General features: G+C 24.4%; 5 protein-coding genes across 5 annotated transcripts; 3 read left to right on the top strand and 2 right to left on the bottom strand.

The window, feature by feature from the left end:
- Positions 1–952: 952 nt before the first annotated feature.
- Positions 953–3,238, top strand: MKS88_005114 (rhoptry-associated protein 1; the record flags this gene model as incomplete). Its single annotated transcript, XM_067218347.1, has 1 exon — positions 953–3,238. One exon carries the CDS (start codon positions 953–955, stop codon positions 3,236–3,238), a length of 2,286 nt encoding a protein of 761 aa, XP_067071489.1.
- Positions 3,239–4,795: 1,557 nt separating this feature from the next.
- Positions 4,796–5,310, bottom strand: MKS88_005113 (uncharacterized protein; the record flags this gene model as incomplete). The annotated part of the gene is made up of 2 exons (XM_067218346.1): positions 4,796–4,867; positions 4,975–5,310. 2 exons carry the CDS (start codon positions 5,308–5,310, stop codon positions 4,796–4,798), a joined length of 408 nt encoding a protein of 135 aa, XP_067071488.1.
- Positions 5,311–8,389: 3,079 nt separating this feature from the next.
- MKS88_005112 (eukaryotic translation initiation factor 2 subunit gamma) lies at positions 8,390–9,787 on the top strand (the record flags this gene model as incomplete). The annotated part of the gene is made up of 1 exon (XM_067218345.1): positions 8,390–9,787. One exon carries the CDS (start codon positions 8,390–8,392, stop codon positions 9,785–9,787), a length of 1,398 nt encoding a protein of 465 aa, XP_067071487.1.
- A 1,378-nt stretch (positions 9,788–11,165) lies between these two features.
- On the bottom strand, positions 11,166–13,129 carry MKS88_005111 (uncharacterized protein; the record flags this gene model as incomplete). Its single annotated transcript, XM_067218344.1, has 3 exons — positions 11,166–11,364; positions 11,604–12,424; positions 13,082–13,129. 3 exons carry the CDS (start codon positions 13,127–13,129, stop codon positions 11,166–11,168), a joined length of 1,068 nt encoding a protein of 355 aa, XP_067071486.1.
- A 2,689-nt stretch (positions 13,130–15,818) lies between these two features.
- Positions 15,819–17,552, top strand: MKS88_005110 (ankyrin-repeat protein; the record flags this gene model as incomplete). Its single annotated transcript, XM_067218343.1, has 7 exons — positions 15,819–15,864; positions 15,987–16,056; positions 16,444–16,594; positions 16,805–16,916; positions 17,089–17,126; positions 17,274–17,303; positions 17,481–17,552. 7 exons carry the CDS (start codon positions 15,819–15,821, stop codon positions 17,550–17,552), a joined length of 519 nt encoding a protein of 172 aa, XP_067071485.1.
- Between the last annotated feature and the right edge of the window lie 1,343 nt (positions 17,553–18,895).

The raw sequence follows: 18,895 nt of genomic DNA, 5'->3' as shown, positions 1-18,895 counted from the left end.
GTTTCTCTGTATGTGGTGCATTATAAAAGTAATGAATAAAAATTTTTTCTATGTAAACTCTAAACAGTGAGAAAAAAAAAAAAAAAAAAGTAACACCAATTTTTAAAGTATGCACTATAAAGCAGAAACGCGATGTCATACCAATTATACCGTAGATTTACAAGCGAAAAGATGGAAGGTATTACTACCAAGTGTGTAAGGACATAAATACGTGTATGTATGAGTTTAAAAAAATAAAATAAAATTTACGGTAAATTGTGTTAATAATTTATTTGTGTAAATAATTTGTGCGAAACTCAATTAAGTGGATATTCGCAACACTTGAAAAGTTACAATTTTTAAAAACAGATGTACATATATATATATATATATATATATGTACATACATATCAGTTTTATATATGTATATTTTTTAGTGTAAAACTATAAATGAGATTTGCTAAATTTTGGTTGCCATTTTATTTTTGTTCGAACGTAGTATCCGTCCTTTAATTTATTTTGTTGCATTTTTTTATATTTTGTTGCATTTTTTTATATTTTGTTCCATTTTGCTATATTTTGTTACATTTTGCAATATTTTGTTTCATTTTGCAATATTTTGTTACATTTTGCAATATTTTGTTTCATTTTGCAATATTTTGTTTCATTTCGCCTTATTTTGTCATATTTTGACTTATTTCGTTTCTCTTCACCTCTTTTTATCTTTCACGATTTACCTGTCTACTCCTTCGCATTTGTCACAAAGCCACATGGGTTATGATTAATTTTTGTTTTTAGACTTTTCATAATATAATATTTTTAAAATTTTGCATACACACGTGTGCTAGTACTCATATATATGTATAAGTTCTTATTTTAATACACATGCCGTCACGCATATGTAAATGTATATAGGTGTTTTATGCAGGAAACTCTTTTAGACGAATAGCAAATTTTTTTATATCCAAGAAAAATGCTTATTTCCACGAGCTGCATAGTAATACTTGTTCATGTGCTGTTCCAAAACTTTTCTAGCAGTTTAAATTTCAATGGAGAAAAAAGATTAGAAAGGCCCATAGTGTCTGACAATTTTAATACTAATGATAATGTGGATTCATGGAATAATTCACATAATGATAATTTCTCAAATAACAGAATATCAAATGGATCAAATATTTCTTATTTAGAAACTAAAGCTGGTAAAGATGTTTCTGGAAATAATTCTGATTCTAGTGATTCACATAGTGCAAGAGGTAGCAACTCAAGTAGTGATGGAAATAATCAAAAAATTGGAGGATCTGCTGGGGATGGCAAAAGTAATAATTCTCATGGTGAATGGAATTTTATGTCTACTCATAATAAAGATAATTATTCAGATGATAGTACAAAAGTTCATTCAAATGAATCAGGTTATAGTTCTATGGGCAAAATGGGTAAAGGTTCTGAAGGATATTTAACAGGATTTGAAGATATTGAAAGTTATTCCTCTTTTGCTAAGGCTAATGATTCTGCCAAAAATAATTTCGACAGAGAGCTTTACGAATTTGTTAGTCAACATCCCATGGACAAAAGGATTCAAGATGTAAATGTACTAAAAAATGAATTTATAAAATTCAAAGATGAAGAAAATAAACAATTAGACGAAGAAGAAAAGGAAATTGAAGAAAAGAGAGAAGAAGAAAGAAAATTGTTAGAACAAGAAAATGAAAATGCAAAAGAGGAAAAAGAAAACGATACTGAAGCAGAAGGGGAAAAAAAAAATAGTTTTCCAGATATAAATGTTAAAAATAGTTTAATAGGATTTTTTAAAAATTTGAATCCTTTTAAAAAAAAGGAATTAAAACCAGTTAAAAAAGAGATGCCTACAATTAAATATACACCCGAAGCTTTAGTTGATGGTGAAAATGTTATGAGAGCTCTTCATATCACACACAAACATGAGACATACAACCAAACCGTTTTATATAATTGCCCTAATAATAATTTTGTATTTGATACTACAGATTCTATAATATCCGAATTACAAGGATATGGAAACAGAGATTTTATGGCAACTAAAATTTTAGATCATAACAATGAATGCTTAAAATCTATGGGCATACTTGATTTTGAGTTACCAGATAATAAAACAAAATTTGGTAAGGTAATTGGTACCTTTGGAAATTATCATATTAAATCTGTTGATATAGAAGCAGATTTAGTGAAATATCATCCAGACCTGGATTATGTTACATTAGCAGATGATTATAAACTACCAAAAAATGAAACCTTATATTTAGAGAATTTAAACTTTTGCTTATTAAATCCTAAAAAATTAGAAAATTTTCTTAAAAAAAGCGATATTCAGCCATTAGTAGGTTCTGATTCTACAGCATATGAAGAAAATTTTACCAAATATATGACGGAATCTATAACTTGTCATATAGAATCTTTAATATTTGACGATCTTGAAATGTCTCAAGACTACAAAGTAGTACTTCAAAATGTTAAAGCAAAATTATATTTATTACAAGACGGTTTATCATCTAAAAGTAAAAAATTGGTTAACAAAATTTTTAAAAATATTCAAAATAATTCGGATGAAGTTTTTCAAAAATTAAATCTCATTTATGATAATATTCATAATATAAAAAAAGATTATACTTCTTTTGCTTATAGAAATTTATGTGATAAATATTTATCTCATTTCAATATATTCACCAGTATGTATACAGTTACTATCTTTTTAGCAGAATATTTTAGGTACTTTTCTTCATGTTTTAAGAATGTTATCATATATAATACAATAATTTCAGGTATACATGCACAAATGAAAAACTTAATGAAATTAATACCGAGAAATGGTATTTTAACAGACGTTCACTTTAAAGTACTTTTAGAAAAAAAAGGAACAAATATTACTCAAAAGGATTATGTTCAATATGATTATGATCCCACTGTCAAATCTTTTGCTTTTACTCAGTTAGAAAGAGAACCTATGGCTGCTGTTATCAATGATTATTTTGAATTTAAAAAAAAAGAATTGTCAAAAATGGTAGCTGAAATGAAATTGGATTTATTTTCTATTGTAAACGAGGATATAAAAATACCCAAAGATAAAGGAACTAACTCAAAATTAGTACTCAAGTTAATTAAATTATACAAACAAGAAATCAAAAATTTATTCATACAAATGCGTAAGGACTATGTTGATATTATAAAGACCCGTTATAAGGCACATTACAAAAAGAACTACTTGTTATTTAAGCGATTGGATTAGGCCTCCTTTACATAAATAGTTACCCCTTCTGAGGGTAGAAGCACTCACATACGCACACAGGTGTGCATATGCTTCTATAGACATATGTATATACTCATGACCGCCCCGTTTTGAAAGCACACCCCTCACTGTTAACTTCAAAGGAACTGCACAGACTACTACCCTTTAACTGCCTTTTTAAACTGTTTTCTAAATATCGTTTTTACGTCCTAAGGAACATATAACCGGGAAGGTTAATCTACAACATCATTTTTTATATATTCAATGTTTTATACTGAATAAAAATTACTTTTCTGTATTTTTTGTGTTTCCGCTTTAATTTTTTCAATTTTATACGCACGATTTTTTTCTTGTTTTTTTTCTTGTTTTTTTTCTTGTTTTTTTTATTGTTTTTTTTCTTGTTTTTTTTCTTGTTTTTTTTCATGTTTTTTTTCTTGTTTTTTTTATTGTTTTTTTTCTTGTTTTTTTCTTGTTTTTTTCTTGTGTTTATTTTTTCCTTATTTTTTTATTTACTTATTTTTTAGTTTTTTAACTTTTTTAAATTTACGTTGCGTTCCCGCACTTTACGCATCGGTATATATGTACATAGGTATATACACATGTGTGACATACCAGTGCACGTATATATATGCTAAACTAGAGACAGACGGTATCATTTGCAATATATAACTCTTTCATAAAAACGTAAATAATAAGCATCCGTAATAAGTAATTTGAAATGCTCAACTGTTCCTCGTTCGTAGATTATACCTATTTTTAAAGATCTTTATCTCGATTTTGTATGAGGTAATATTGTTTCTAGAGAGATCAAATGATGCACATAAATATGCTACATAATTGCGAGCTTCGTCTGATATATTTTAATTTAATATTATAAAAGGTGCTTAATTGAGCTATGAATTGTTCTTTCCCTCTGAAGCAGTTATTTGTATTATAAAAATACACCTTTTTTTTTTTTTTTTAAAAAAAAGAGAGGTTCTTTTTAACTTATATGCCTACTAGCATTTTTTCCCTTTTTGGCTTAAAATGGTATATAAGCTTGACCTTTTTTTTTCACCCTTATCGAGGCATTATATATATGTACTTGTATAATTTTACTGAAATGCTAGCAATGGGAGAAAAAAAAAAAAAAAACCTCCAGTCGAGGTCTTTTACCAGTATAGCTATATTAAAACGTTTGTCATTTGAAACTGTTACAAGTTAATGCTATATTTTGATAGGGTGAAGGTAAAGTTAAGATAAATAACGCTATAGTGTTAACAAATAGGTGAAGACTAACGAAATTTTTTTTAAAAACCCATGGATAATTAGCATTCCTCCAATATTTTATGCCCTTTTCTCAGTTTCAGAAATTTATATTAAAAAGAAGAACAAATGATTAAAGCAAATACTCACACGAAATTCTTAAAAAAAAATAAAGCAGAATAAAGAATTATTTTTAAATATAACACAAATTAATTTTTATTTTTAAGCCAGATATCATGTTTTACAAAAATCATACAATTTTTTTAAGGTGTTATATTTCAAATTAAGGTAATTGTTCCTTATATGCCTATTTTACTTCCCAGTTTTGAAACGTTTCCTAATTTTTCTAACAGAGCGACAGTCTGGGCGTGCTCCATTATTTGCCTGAAAAATGAAAAATAGTAAAAATATTAAAAAAAAAATTATAAAAAAAAAGAAAATTACATGGAAAAAAACATGATTATATATATAATAATAAGAGTAAAACATACTTTTTTAGGATATCTTGCACCAGGGCTTCTATTCCAGAAACGTAAAATTTGTTTTTCCTTTCTTTCAAAATCCAATTTTTTATTAAATATATTTTTATTACTAATAATGATGTAATCATCATTAAAAAATAAGGAGCAAGTATAATCTTTCATTTTGCATTTTTCATCTTTGTTTGTATTAACCGGATTAGTTAAAATTATTTTTACTTTTTCCCCATTCTTTTCACATTTTTCATCTACGAAGGGTATTCTTCTTGTGTTTATATTTGAAAATAATATATCCCTAAAAAAATTATTCTTCCATATGTTATTCTTTAATTTTACTATTCTATTCATGTTTACAAAAGATGAAAATGTATTTTCTCAAATGAGGAAGTCCTAAAGAGTATAATATATCACTAATATAATTTTTCAAATCGAAGAAAGAATGTCCTTTACTTATATATATAGCAGAACTAAAAAAAAGAATATCCTCGTGGCAATATAGTACCTTAAATCTGTAGGGGAAATTTCAGACAAAGTGATCCCTATGTTATTGTTGCTTGTATAGGTATCATTAAAGTAATAAATGCCCTCAACTATACATACATGTATATGTACGTTCATGTGTATATATATATGGGCATAGGATTATTTTAAAATGAATGGTTATACGCCGATATGCCTTACGTTCTCCTATTTTCCCCTCTGCAGCATAAGACAACTTGCATTAATAAAACATATATTTTTCTGTTGCTATTTATGTAAAATAATACTAAACGTTCAAAAAATAAAAAAAAATATGGATATATAATTAAATAAAAAGAACAATACAGAAGATAATATATGTTACGTAAAAACTCTATCAAACATAATAATAAATCCTCATATCACTTTCTTTTTAATCAAACATAATAGTAAATCCTCATAACACTTTTTTTTTAATCAAACATAATAGTAAATCCTCATAACACTTTTTTTAAACGTACGTTTTGCCGAAAAAATCTTTGAATTTCTTATACTTTTAATAAAAAATGTTTAAAGTGCTTTTGCTGTATCTCAGATTTTATGTAAACTCTTTTTAACAGAGGGGCATATATGTAATGCTTATATATATAAATATATACATAAGTGCATAATAATATAAATACGCCAACTATTTGCATATCACCGTTATATAAAATTTGCTCTATAACATGAGCACAGAAACGTTGAAAAGATTGTTCTGTATAAAATATTCGTTTAAAACACAAACTAAATATTGATTTACTATCTTTCTTGAGCAAATATGTTTCTGCATTATATATGCATTCCTACATATACACATAAATATATGTATGTATGCACTATGTATTTATTATGTATGTATGTATTTATGTATATATATATATATATATATATATATATATGTACACAAACGTAGCTTCGCGGGTAATTATTATCGTTGCTTCTTAAATACGTTTAGAAATAATGCTCCTCCCTTTGGTAACTCTTATCACATTTGTGGTTACACATATAAAAACATTCTTGAACACGCTGTTGCATTATTATGAAGTTATCTATTTAATGAAATAATCTTTTAAATACAAAAATTAAAAAAAATAAAAAATAAATTTTTAAAAGTTATAAAGAGGTAATTAAGATTGCCATTATTTTGGGGGGTAAAACGTTTACTCTTATTTTAAGTGTTAGTTCTTCAACATATCCTCTGAACTTTTTTTTTATTTGTTTTTTCACATATATAGCCTGTATTAGCTAAATATTTACGTACTATGTATTGTGTGCATTAATAAATACCACATCAACCACCTCTGTTTAAAATTTTTTGCAACGGTAAATTATATTATTCCCAGAATAGTAACCTTAAAAAAGTTAAAAAAAAAAAATTATTACCAAAAAATATATATATATATATATATATATATATATAAACATATACAAGCACAAGATGATGTAAAAAAAAGATTTAAATTTAAAAAAATAATTAATAAATATGGTATAATGAACTAAAAAATAAGAAAAACTAAAAAAAAAAAAATTAAAATATATAAAAAAAAAAAAAGATGTTAACACATACATAAGCATTACAGATATGAGAATAAAATTTCTTTTTATGTATACATATATACAATATTTGTATGCGAATTTATACATACGTTTAATATGAAAATAAAAATTAGCAAATAAAAGAATTAAATTTTTGGAAAAATTTATAAATCAAAGAAAAGCGTGATTTGTGGATTAGGTATTTAAATAAATAAATATATATTTAAGTAAATATGTATGCATATATATATATATATACGTAATACAGCTTAACACAATACAAAAGATTAAATTTCACAAAATATAAAATCAAATAACGTAAATACCGAAGCAGCGTAAATAACAACATATGAAGTTTATTATCCTGTGAAATATAGCGAAGAAGGGCGTAGAAAAAGTTAAAGTTTAATGAGAAAGAGTCACGGTTATAAAAGAACGAACAAACATAATTTTACATATTATATATATATATATATATATATATATATATATATATATATATATACCTATTTATTTATATAAGTATTTATTTATATACGTATTTATTTATATACGTATTTATTTATACACTTATTTATTTATACACGTATTTATATGTATTATGTATATATACTTTAATTTTATACGTGTTTGACCCTTGTGAATTATCTGTACACCTGATTAGAATAGAGCGAAGAAATTTTTACCAAAAAATATTAACCTAAATAAATATTTTCAAAAAGTAAAAAGGTGGGGAAGAAGAAAATAAATTTTAAGAAGTTAAAAGTGTTTTATAAATGTACAAAAAAAAATTAATATTTTATAATAGGGAAAATATGTACCATAAATTAACTACATGTTATTTTTGTAATATATCAGATATTTCGATTACATAAAAATATATTGTTTGAGATAATTTATGTAATGAATAGCACGTATTATAAATATATAGAATGTTATCATATATACATATATACATCTATATGCATACATATGTATATACTTAAATATATATGTGTATATTACAAATCTTCGTCAGTTCTTCTGAACACTAGCGCAATAACACATAAGAATATTTAGATGTAGTACATGTATAGCATATATATGTATACACATAGAAAGTAGAAGGAATATTTTTATGTACATACATATTTCTATATATGTATATACGTATATACGAATTGAGAAAACACAAGACATATATATAGAGTTAAATTAATTTTGAGGAGTTCCAATTATAACTGTATTTAAGTTTTCTGTTTAACCTACTTAGGAATTTATATTATAAGCATTTATTTGTGTAAATTTTTAAATCTAGATCCGATTTAAGTATCCCTTATCCCACATTTGCTGTGTATGTTTTTTTTTTTTTATTGATTTCCCTTTTTTCCATTATTGCATATTCAATAAAATGAATGTTAGTGAGAAGGATAAATTGGCTGAGCAAAATTTAGAAACGTTAGATGTAACTAAATTAACACCATTAAGTGAAGATGTAATAAGCAGACAAGCTACAATAAATTTAGGCACAATTGGACATGTGGCTCATGGAAAATCAACCTTAGTGCATGCTATTTCTGGCGTACATACTGTTAGGTTTAAACATGAAAAAGAAAGAAATATTACGATAAAATTAGGTTATGCAAATGCTAAAATATATAAATGCACAAACCCAGAATGTGAACCACCTGAATGTTATAAATCTTATGAAAGTAGTAAAGAAGACGATCCTATGTGTCCACGAGAAAACTGTAAACATAAAATGAAACTATTAAGGCATGTTTCTTTTGTCGATTGTCCAGGCCATGATATTTTAATGGCTACTATGTTAAATGGTGCTGCAGTTATGGATGCAGCTCTTTTACTTGTTGCTGGTAATGAATCTTGCCCACAGCCACAAACATCAGAACATTTAGCTGCTGTTGAAATTATGAGATTAAAACATATTTTAATTTTACAAAATAAAGTAGAATTAATTAAAGAAGAACAAGCATTAAAACAACAGAAAGAAATAAGAAATTTTGTTTCAGGTACTGCTGCTGATAGGGCACCTATTATTCCTATCAGTGCAGTTTTAAAATATAATATCGATGTAGTATGTGAATACATAGTTACACAAATAAGCATACCGAAAAGAGATTTTATATCGTCCCCTCATATGATTGTTATTAGATCTTTTGATGTTAATAAACCTGGAGAAGATATTGAAACATTACAAGGAGGAGTAGCAGGTGGTAGTATTTTACATGGTGTTTTAAAAGTAGGTGATAAAATTGAAATACGACCTGGTATTATATCAAAAGATGAAAAAGGAGAAATTACTTGTAGACCTATCATTTCACAAATACTGTCTATGTTTGCAGAAAATAATAATTTAAAATATGCTGTACCTGGTGGTTTAATAGGTGTTGGCACACGAATTGACCCAATTTTGACAAGAGCGGATCGATTAGTTGGTCAGGTAATTGGTCATTTAAATAAATTACCAGACTGTTTTGCAGAAATTGAAATTTCTTATTATTTATTGAGAAGATTATTAGGTGTGAAATCTCAAGATGGGGAAAAAAATACCAAAGTTGCTAAATTAAAAAATGGAGAATTTTTAATGATCAATATTGGATCGACATCTATTGGATGTAGAGTCACAGGTATCAAAAGTGAGCTAGCCAAATTGGAATTAACGGGACCTGTATGCACAAAAATTGGAGATAAAATAGCATTAAGTAGAAGAGTGGACAAGCATTGGCGTCTAATTGGATGGGGCCAAATTAATAAGGGAAAACCCTTGGAGCTGCAAGAGCCAATTTAAAAAAATGAAAAAGAAAAAATATGAACTTTTCATATAGTGAAATATTTGTGCATATAAATGTGTTATATATATATATATATGTATGTATATATTTACTTATTTACTGTCCATATATAATTTCATATTTTGTTTAAATTTTTTTTACTTAATTTTTAATGTACATCTAATGATTTTTATAAAAATTTTATTAAATTCTCTAAATATTTAGTATCCTGAAAGGAGTAATTTATATAAATATATATACATACGTGTATACGTATGTGTGTGTATACATTTATACATATTTTTATGGAACATTCTGAGTATTTGTTAAAAATATAAAACACTAGTGCATAAGATTATGTGCTGATTTAAATTTTTAAATTAAAGAACGATTTAAATTTTTTTCTTTTTTGTGAAATAATTAAATCCATGAAAAAATATCACAAATGGACACATTTGTGAAAATCAGTGAAAATATATTCAAAAAAAAAAAAAAAAAAATTAAATAAAAAAATAATAATAATAAAAATAATAAAATACATAAGTTATATGTATACCCCATGTATTAATTATAAAATGCCTTCGTGAAAAAATCCTTCAAAAGGTATCATAGATATACATATATATATATATGTATATACATATATGTGTTGTTAATATGTACTAATACAGCAAAAAGCAAATATAAGCGTAAATGTCACCGAAAACATAAGCTAAAATTATAAATTCATAAAAACTAAAAAACGAAATGTAGAAATTAAAAAGAATAATTCATAATTATTATAAAAAATTTGCTTCATTCTATTCTCTTTTTTCCCTATAATTTTGTAATATATGTTTACTCATGAAATAGGAAAATTGGAACAACATGCACATAGAAAAATAAGGTAAAAACTGCAAAAAATAAACATTTTAAATGAATATGTTTGTAAAATCTTTTTTCTTTTTTTTTATTTTCACACCAATACATTTCACGCAAAGATATATAAGACAAAAATAATAAACATATAAATTATAATACTTTTTAATTCATTAGATTATATATTTAAAAAAAAATAAATAATATAAAATAATTAACAACATAACAATATAATTTACGCATATGAGCAGATATAAACATTATGTCATTAAAAAAAATAATAAACATGAAAAAGTTCTGTCAAATATGAAAGTAAAAATACAGGTTTCTAATATATTTTTAATGCTCTTTTATGCCAGGTTAAGGTCTTTTACTGAATACATATATGCATGTTTGAATGCATGTACATAAGCAAATGCTGTTTTGCTATTTCCGTTCATGTGAACAATGCTTTAATTATGTGATACATACATGAATATAATTCAAATTATAAGGTATTGTGTACAACACTGTAACACATATTGGGTTAATAAAACATTAAAAAATAAATTCACGCTTTAGCGTTATTATTGACTGCATTGGGTTTGAGAATACAAAATTAAAGAATAAAAAATATTTATTTGATTCATTAACTTTGTCGAATGATAAGTAATTAAAATGAACATTTCTGTCTTTATCTATTTTTACGCTAAACTTCCTGTTTGCGCTCAAGTTATCATATATATACTCATAAGACCTGAGGTGCAAAAAAAAAAAAATAAATAAAACGAGGAAGAGGGTATTCATGAAATCACAAAAAGAGAATATTAACATACACACATAAAAATATATACATGCAAAAATATGCATAAAACTATACATATCCAAATATACACATAAAAATATACACATGAAAATATACACATAAATATATACATATATATCCATATACATATGCAGATATACAAATACACATTTGCATATGCAAATTCTTACTTGTCTTTAAAATTAAAAATGGGAGTAAAAATGTTATTGTTATATTTCAGGGACAGACAAACCGATCCATTGTAATCGTTAGTATTGTTCCTTTCAATTATTACTTTGTTGTTGAAACTAATGTTATCACCATATTTATTGTAATATTCATATAATTTGCTTTCTAAATTTACAAGAGCTTTTTGATTTTTAAAATCATAATTTGCATTAACATAAAAATTTTCAAAAAATTGAAAAAAACTTATTCTTTTTATTAAATCTACTGTATTGAACTCCCCTTTAATAATTGTATTGTAAGCATTTGCATACGCATTTACATACACCATTTTCGGAAGCTGATATACTACACTTGCACCTAAATTACTATTTTTTAACACCGGAATATTAATATCTAACCCTAACTCATCAACACAAAAAAAATTATTTTTATTAAATTTTAAAAAATTCGTAAAAATTTCTTGATGTAGAACGTTCCTATTTTTCTCTTCCTCTCCCTCTTTATTTTCTTTTTCTTCTACTACTTTAACAGGTACATCTTCTCCTTTTTCTTTAATGCTAATATTTGCATAAACACTTAATCTATTTTTGTATAATCTTTTCCGAAATTTTGTGTACAAATTAATTTTTTTAATGTTTTCTTTTAAATATTTATCGGACTTTAAAACATTTAAAGTGTTGTAAAAATCTAGAAGGTCTTTTTTAATTTTATTTGAACTCAACGTATATTTTTGACTTCCAATTTGTAAATTTATACATGATACATTATTCACCAAAAAAAAAATCACAAAAACCAAATATACTATGCACATATTTACTATCTGCTGTAGAGAAAAAATATGGGTAAAAAAAAAAAAAATGTTGGCAGCTTGAGTCCTTTTTACTTTTTGCCCTTTTGTCCTTTTTTTTTTTTTTTTTTTCTCTTTAGTATCTCATAACAAATAATTCTTATTTATGTTTTTCGATGTATACTTCAAAAAAAATGCATTTAATGCAAAATGAATAATCATACATATATATATATTTTTTTTTGTTACATAGTGCTTTTTACTTAAATGATAAATACGACTTGTTCTTTACTGAAACATAAGGGACAATAAGGAAGAATAAGAAAAAATAGGGGAAAAATGAACGAAAAACGAAGCATTAGTGAAGAAATGGCGAAGAAGTAATGAAGAAATAATGAAGAAGCAATGAAAAAAAAAAGTTGAAAAAATGATAAAGTAATGAAAAAAAATAGTAATATTATTAAAAAAAAAGAATTGTGTATAAATTTACAATTAAAAAAGTTAAATGAAGAATTGACTGTATTATCCATTTACATAAAAATCTAAAATATGACATAAAATTTAAAATAGTGTACTAATATTAATACAAATATTTATGTACAAATATATGTATTTATATGTATGTATAATATTCGTACATAATTTTGATGCCATTACTTAATTCCATTTCCCTTATTACATATCTTTACATACCCTGTATGTTAATATTTTCTTTGTTTCATTGTAAGAATCTATATACATTTATTATATGTTATGCAATATTGTGTTTATTTCATTATATTATATTTTTTTATAATAAATTTTCTTTTTTTTTATATTTTTTTTGACAAACCAAGCTCAATTTTCAATTACATCTTAAAACAGTATATTTTTTTTAAGTGTTACAAATGTGTTATTAACAAAGCATTACATTATTTAATATGTGTATGCAATATATTCACATTTATGTATGCTTAACGTATTAGTATATATGTATATAAGTATAAATATAGTATAAGCATGTAAGCATATAAGCGTATAAGCATGTAAGCATATAATCATATAAGCACGTAAGTATATAAGCATATAAGCACGTAGGTTATATAAGCACATTTATAATTGTGAATATATATCGTATTTTGCATGCATATCTGTATTTTTAATCTGTTCGTTACATATGTATTATATGTTATAAGTATATTCTTTGTATATTAATTTAAGTACCCAAACGTTATATTTTTTTAAGTTACTCTTAAAACATTTTAAGTTATTTAGCATGCGCTATTTGTGAAAATAATAAGAAAAATATTTTTAAATTTTAAGATAAAAATAAGCTGTTTTTTTCAGAAAATACAATGTAATTTGTACACGCAGCATATACATAACCTCACATGTTAAATTGCAAACAGCATATACATATATATGTATGTGCACGTATGTATGCGCAAGAATATATATAAGGTACAGTTACTGTTTAACAATTTTTCAGCCCAACAGACGGCATTATTTACCATAAAAGTAGAAAATGGTTTATAACTTTTGGGATTTGCTTGACTATTCTTATTTTAATTATTATATGAAAAATTATTTCCTAAATTATAAGTAAAAATATGTATTAAAAGAAAAAGAATACTCAGGTGAGAGTTAACTAAAAATTTATTTTGAAAATATTGAAAAGTACACAAAGAGCAGTATGTACAAAATATTTTTGTTTTTATTTTTATTCCCTTCGAAACCAGATGTCCAAACATTTCCCTTTTTTTGAACAGAAAACATAAAGTTAAGAATTAAAATATGATATATTATTCTCCAAAATTATTGGGTGTATGCAGGTGTACATTCGCTCACGCGAAAATGTATATATATGTAGATAGATTATAAATAAATTTACAATTAGTTCCTTATCAACATTTAGTTTGTCCTAATAAAATGTGTTTCTTTATATATATATATATATATGAATAATGTATTTCTATGTAAATATACTTTTTTCCGTATACGTGAAATATATATACAACTTTTGCGGAAGTGAAATGAAGAGAAAAATAAAGAAAACCAGAAAAAATGTACAATTTTCACATTTTGTGTGGAACTGTTTTTTTTTTTTTTTTTTTTAACTTTTCAATACATTTATATATAAATTAGGAAAAAGTAACAATATTCGATGAATAAAATATAATTTACAAATGCAAAAAAAAATAATTTCTTAGTATATTAAATGTGTGTAAAAGTTAATATATAAAACCATACACTCTAAAAGAATTATAATGTGAAATGTAGCTTGAAATATATTGTGTACAATATGACGTAAAATATATCATAAAATATAGTGTAAAATGTAACTTGATGTATAACATATGGTTTAATTTCAAATATAACTTGAAACATACTTTCAAATATTTTTTATAATATGAAATAGTGCAAATATTGTGGAATTAAAGAAAAATTATTAAATCGTTTAACGCTAAATTGTATTTTGAAGTTCTATTTTATTTATGCTAATTTTATTTCTCTATCAACTATTTAGTCTTTATATTTTTTTATTATTTTTTTTTAATTTAAAGAAATCGTACACTATTGTATACTTCTTTTCAACAATCCTAAATCAGACACTATTGTTACTATTTAATGTAGTTATGGCAGTAATTTAAAACTTTTTTTTTTTTTTTTCTTTTTAAATAAAAATTTCTATTCGTGTACCTATGTCACACAAATTATAAAAAAAAAAAAAAAAGATACAAATTGGCAAACATTTATAAAGGATTACTTTTAAATCAACAACTACAATGGTTTAAACCATTTGCCCATTTAAAACATACAAATGCAAAAGAGAAAAAAACAAAAACCTTCATATTATTACTAATTTTTTATGCCTTTTCCCTTTTGTCTAATTGTATAGTTACATGCGCGTTTACATTATAAATTCACACATCTACGCGTAAATATATATATATGAACGCTCCTATTATTGCTTCCATCGTGTGTAATATGAAATAGTTTGTACCATTGTGCTTACACATTTCTACTTTATTTCTCTCTTTCCTTTAATTATAGTGCCTTATATTACTAATTTATAGCACCCATAATTTCATTTTATTTTGGTCTCTGCACATCTATACATATATATAGTTTTACACACACACATATACACATATGAACAAATTCGTGCACTGTTCAAACAGCATCTTTCGAAAGCTAATCATGAAAATAATACATATATAAAGGGGATGAAATTAGTGTAACACGTTACAAAATAATTGTCTAAACTTTAATTAGTATTTATATTTAAGTATAAACTATAGTTTTTTTTTTTTTTTTTCACATATTTTTTACTTTATTTAATGAGGTTCCTTTTTTATTTCCAAAAAAGATAACTTCAGTTTATCTTTTTTTTTTTTTTTTTCTTTCCCCTCTATTCCCACTTTTGGTTTTTTGTTTCTCTTTTATAATTATGTTTAATTATGAAAGTATATTTATTGACGAAGACGGTTTATCAGGTAAATATGTAGTTAAAAAAGCATACTTTTCAATACATATTTCTTATTTTTAATTTAATTTAAGCTATTTTTTTTTCAATTTTACAATTTTTTTTTTTTTTTTAATATTTGCTTGTGTCAAGACATGACCATAGAAGATGTAAAAAAATTGAAACCATACTGGAACGTACAAATAGCTAATTTTAAGGAAAAGTAAAGAGCTTAAATAAATAATCGTCCTTGTGAAGACGTACATATTTACGTGTACACTGTGTTGTTATCAAATCAGATTTTATTTAAACATTGCTTAAATCATAGAAAAAGCTATAAGTATATTCGTTCTTATAAAAACACACGTTTCCAGGGCTTTTATGCGCATTTTAATATGTACATACATGTATATATGTATTTATGGATATATATATGCATGTATGAGTGTATAAATGTATATATGTAAGTATGTGTGTATAAATGTATATATGTAAGTATGTGTGTATAAATGTATATATGTAAGTATGTGTGTATAAATGTATATATGTAAGTATGTGTGTATAAATGTATATATGTATATTTTTATTTTCCCCCCCCCCAATTTGGCAGTGCGAACGAACCTGTTTTCACTCTTTTGCAAATGGCGATTATACTCAACAAAAAAACGATCGTGGGGTATTTGTTGGCTAGACGAGGTTTAGATATTAATGCCCTTAGTAGGAACAACCAAACAGCTCTAATGATTGCTTGCGAGAAAAAAGTAGGAAACATGTACTCTTAAATGAGCATACATATATGTATGTCAACATGTATGTCAGTATATATATCAGTATGTATATCATTATGTATATGCTGTATATATGTCAGTATGTATGTCATTATGTATACGCATATATATGTGAACATACATGTGCATAAGTTGAAACGACTACAGAGAAATATTACACAGGTGGCAAATTTTCTTTTTAAGGTACCTCTTGATTGGATTGAAGCAATTTTACAAAAAGGAGGCGACCTAGGTATAAACATAAAAGACGATTACGAGGAAACCGCTCTAGATAAATGTGATTTATACTCAAAAAGTATAAACAAAAAAATGGCAGTAAAAATGTGTACATACATATATGTACATGTTATAGTGCTAAAAATTTCTTCCTTAATATACTTATTTCATTATATTTTGCTTAAACCAATGATCGTATTTTAATCTATTTAACTGTATTAACTCTCTTCTTTTTTTTTTTTCCTTCTCAGCCTATCAATTACTTTTAAAATATGGAGCTATAGAAAATGTAAAATGATAAATATAAATATATCTCCATTTAGAAAAGCACACTATTATATTAAGCAGTATTATATTCATTCATTCATTTCTTTTTTTTTTTTCTTTTTTTTTATTTCTTTTTTCTTTTTTCTTTTTCCCCATTCATTATTTAAAGAGGAATGCCTTGAAAATGAAAGACAACATGGTTAAATTAAAATCTCTCATAAATGAAATTAATAGATGAAGGAAAGAAATATTGCAAAAAAGAAGGGCATACAAATGTACTCGTGTATACGTTCAAATGAATGTACTTTTGCAAATGAGCACACGCACATGCACACACAAATAAACGCATATGTACATGCCTTCTTTTTTTATACAGCCTAAACAATCGAAGTATGGAGGAAATTTATGGTTTAACGTTTGCGGATGTGGAACAAGATATTATAAATAAATTAATCCAAGTTAAAAAAAAAAAAAAATCTTAATTTCCTATTTTAATGTTATTAAAATAAACATCCAAATATGTAACTTATCATTCCCTATCTCTTTTTTTTTTTTTTTTTTTTTTTTTTTTCATTATTTTGATATAAATTTTTAATTAAGGTCTTTCCCTAAAGGAACATTTGAACAATATTTTCATTTCAGTTTCTTTTTTCTCTTTCCTTTCCTTTCCTTTTATTTTTTTTTTTTTTTTTTTTTTTTCCCATCTCTTTTTTTTGTTCATGAATGTCTTTACATAAGGTATCCATATCAAAATTCTGAGAGATATAATACTATTATTACATATTACAATATGGTTGCCTCATTGGTGAAGTTTTTAAGACGTTTTTACACATACATAATAAATTATGCAACAATGACTTTTTACACTTTTTTTCCTCAATTTATGAAATGCGTAATTCTTAAGAAAATTAATTTTTAAACATTAAAAAAAAGATAGAAATAATTATTTTTATACATAATAATAATTTATTTTCTAGTTTTCGTAAAATTTGTTATTTCTTATCAAGTTACGTTTTTTTTGTTTTACATTAGCATGTAGCTTTTTTCTTCGCACATACATGTATAACACTTAAGTATGCATGTATATATATATATATATATATATATATATAATACACTATTTTTTGAATTTCCGGCATATAGTATAGTGCACACAGAGATAAATAAGGAGATGGATTGAATAAATATGATCTTAATAAAATGTACTGCTAAATAATTTCCAAAAACAAAAAAAATGCAAATCAAAATTTTTAGATGTTAACATTTTTTATCGTTCTTCTTCACTCTTTAACTACTCTACTTCAAAAAAATAAATTATATAAAACTCATTAATGCGAAGAAGCAACAGCGTATATTTATAAATTACACATAAGTATGTTTGTATTTATAAACATATATATATATATATATATATATTATTCATACATATATATTTATATTTGCATAGTTATACATTCCTATGTACATATATAATATATAACAATTTTTTGAATGATAAAAAAAAAAAATATATATACATAATATAATATTGAAAAGAAGTAAATAACGGAACTGTTTTATATTCTTAAAAAAAATATATATGCAAAATTAAATTATTATTAAAAAGGAAAAATTATATTTTTTAACACTAAATTAGGGATTTATAATTTGAAAAAAATAAAGCAACTAAATTTTATCTGTTAAAACTCAAATTATATATATATATGTTATATCAGTTATTTATTATGCATAATATGATATTACGAAAAAATTTGTACATATATGTATATATACATAATAATTTAAGTATTG

The sequence above is a fragment of the Plasmodium brasilianum genome, chromosome 13, assembly GCF_023973825.1.
Source record: "Plasmodium brasilianum strain Bolivian I chromosome 13, whole genome shotgun sequence".
Classification (NCBI taxonomy): Eukaryota; Apicomplexa; class Aconoidasida; order Haemosporida; family Plasmodiidae; genus Plasmodium; species Plasmodium brasilianum.
Note: the sequence above shows the minus strand (reverse complement) of the source record. Positions and strands in the feature narration are given on the sequence as shown.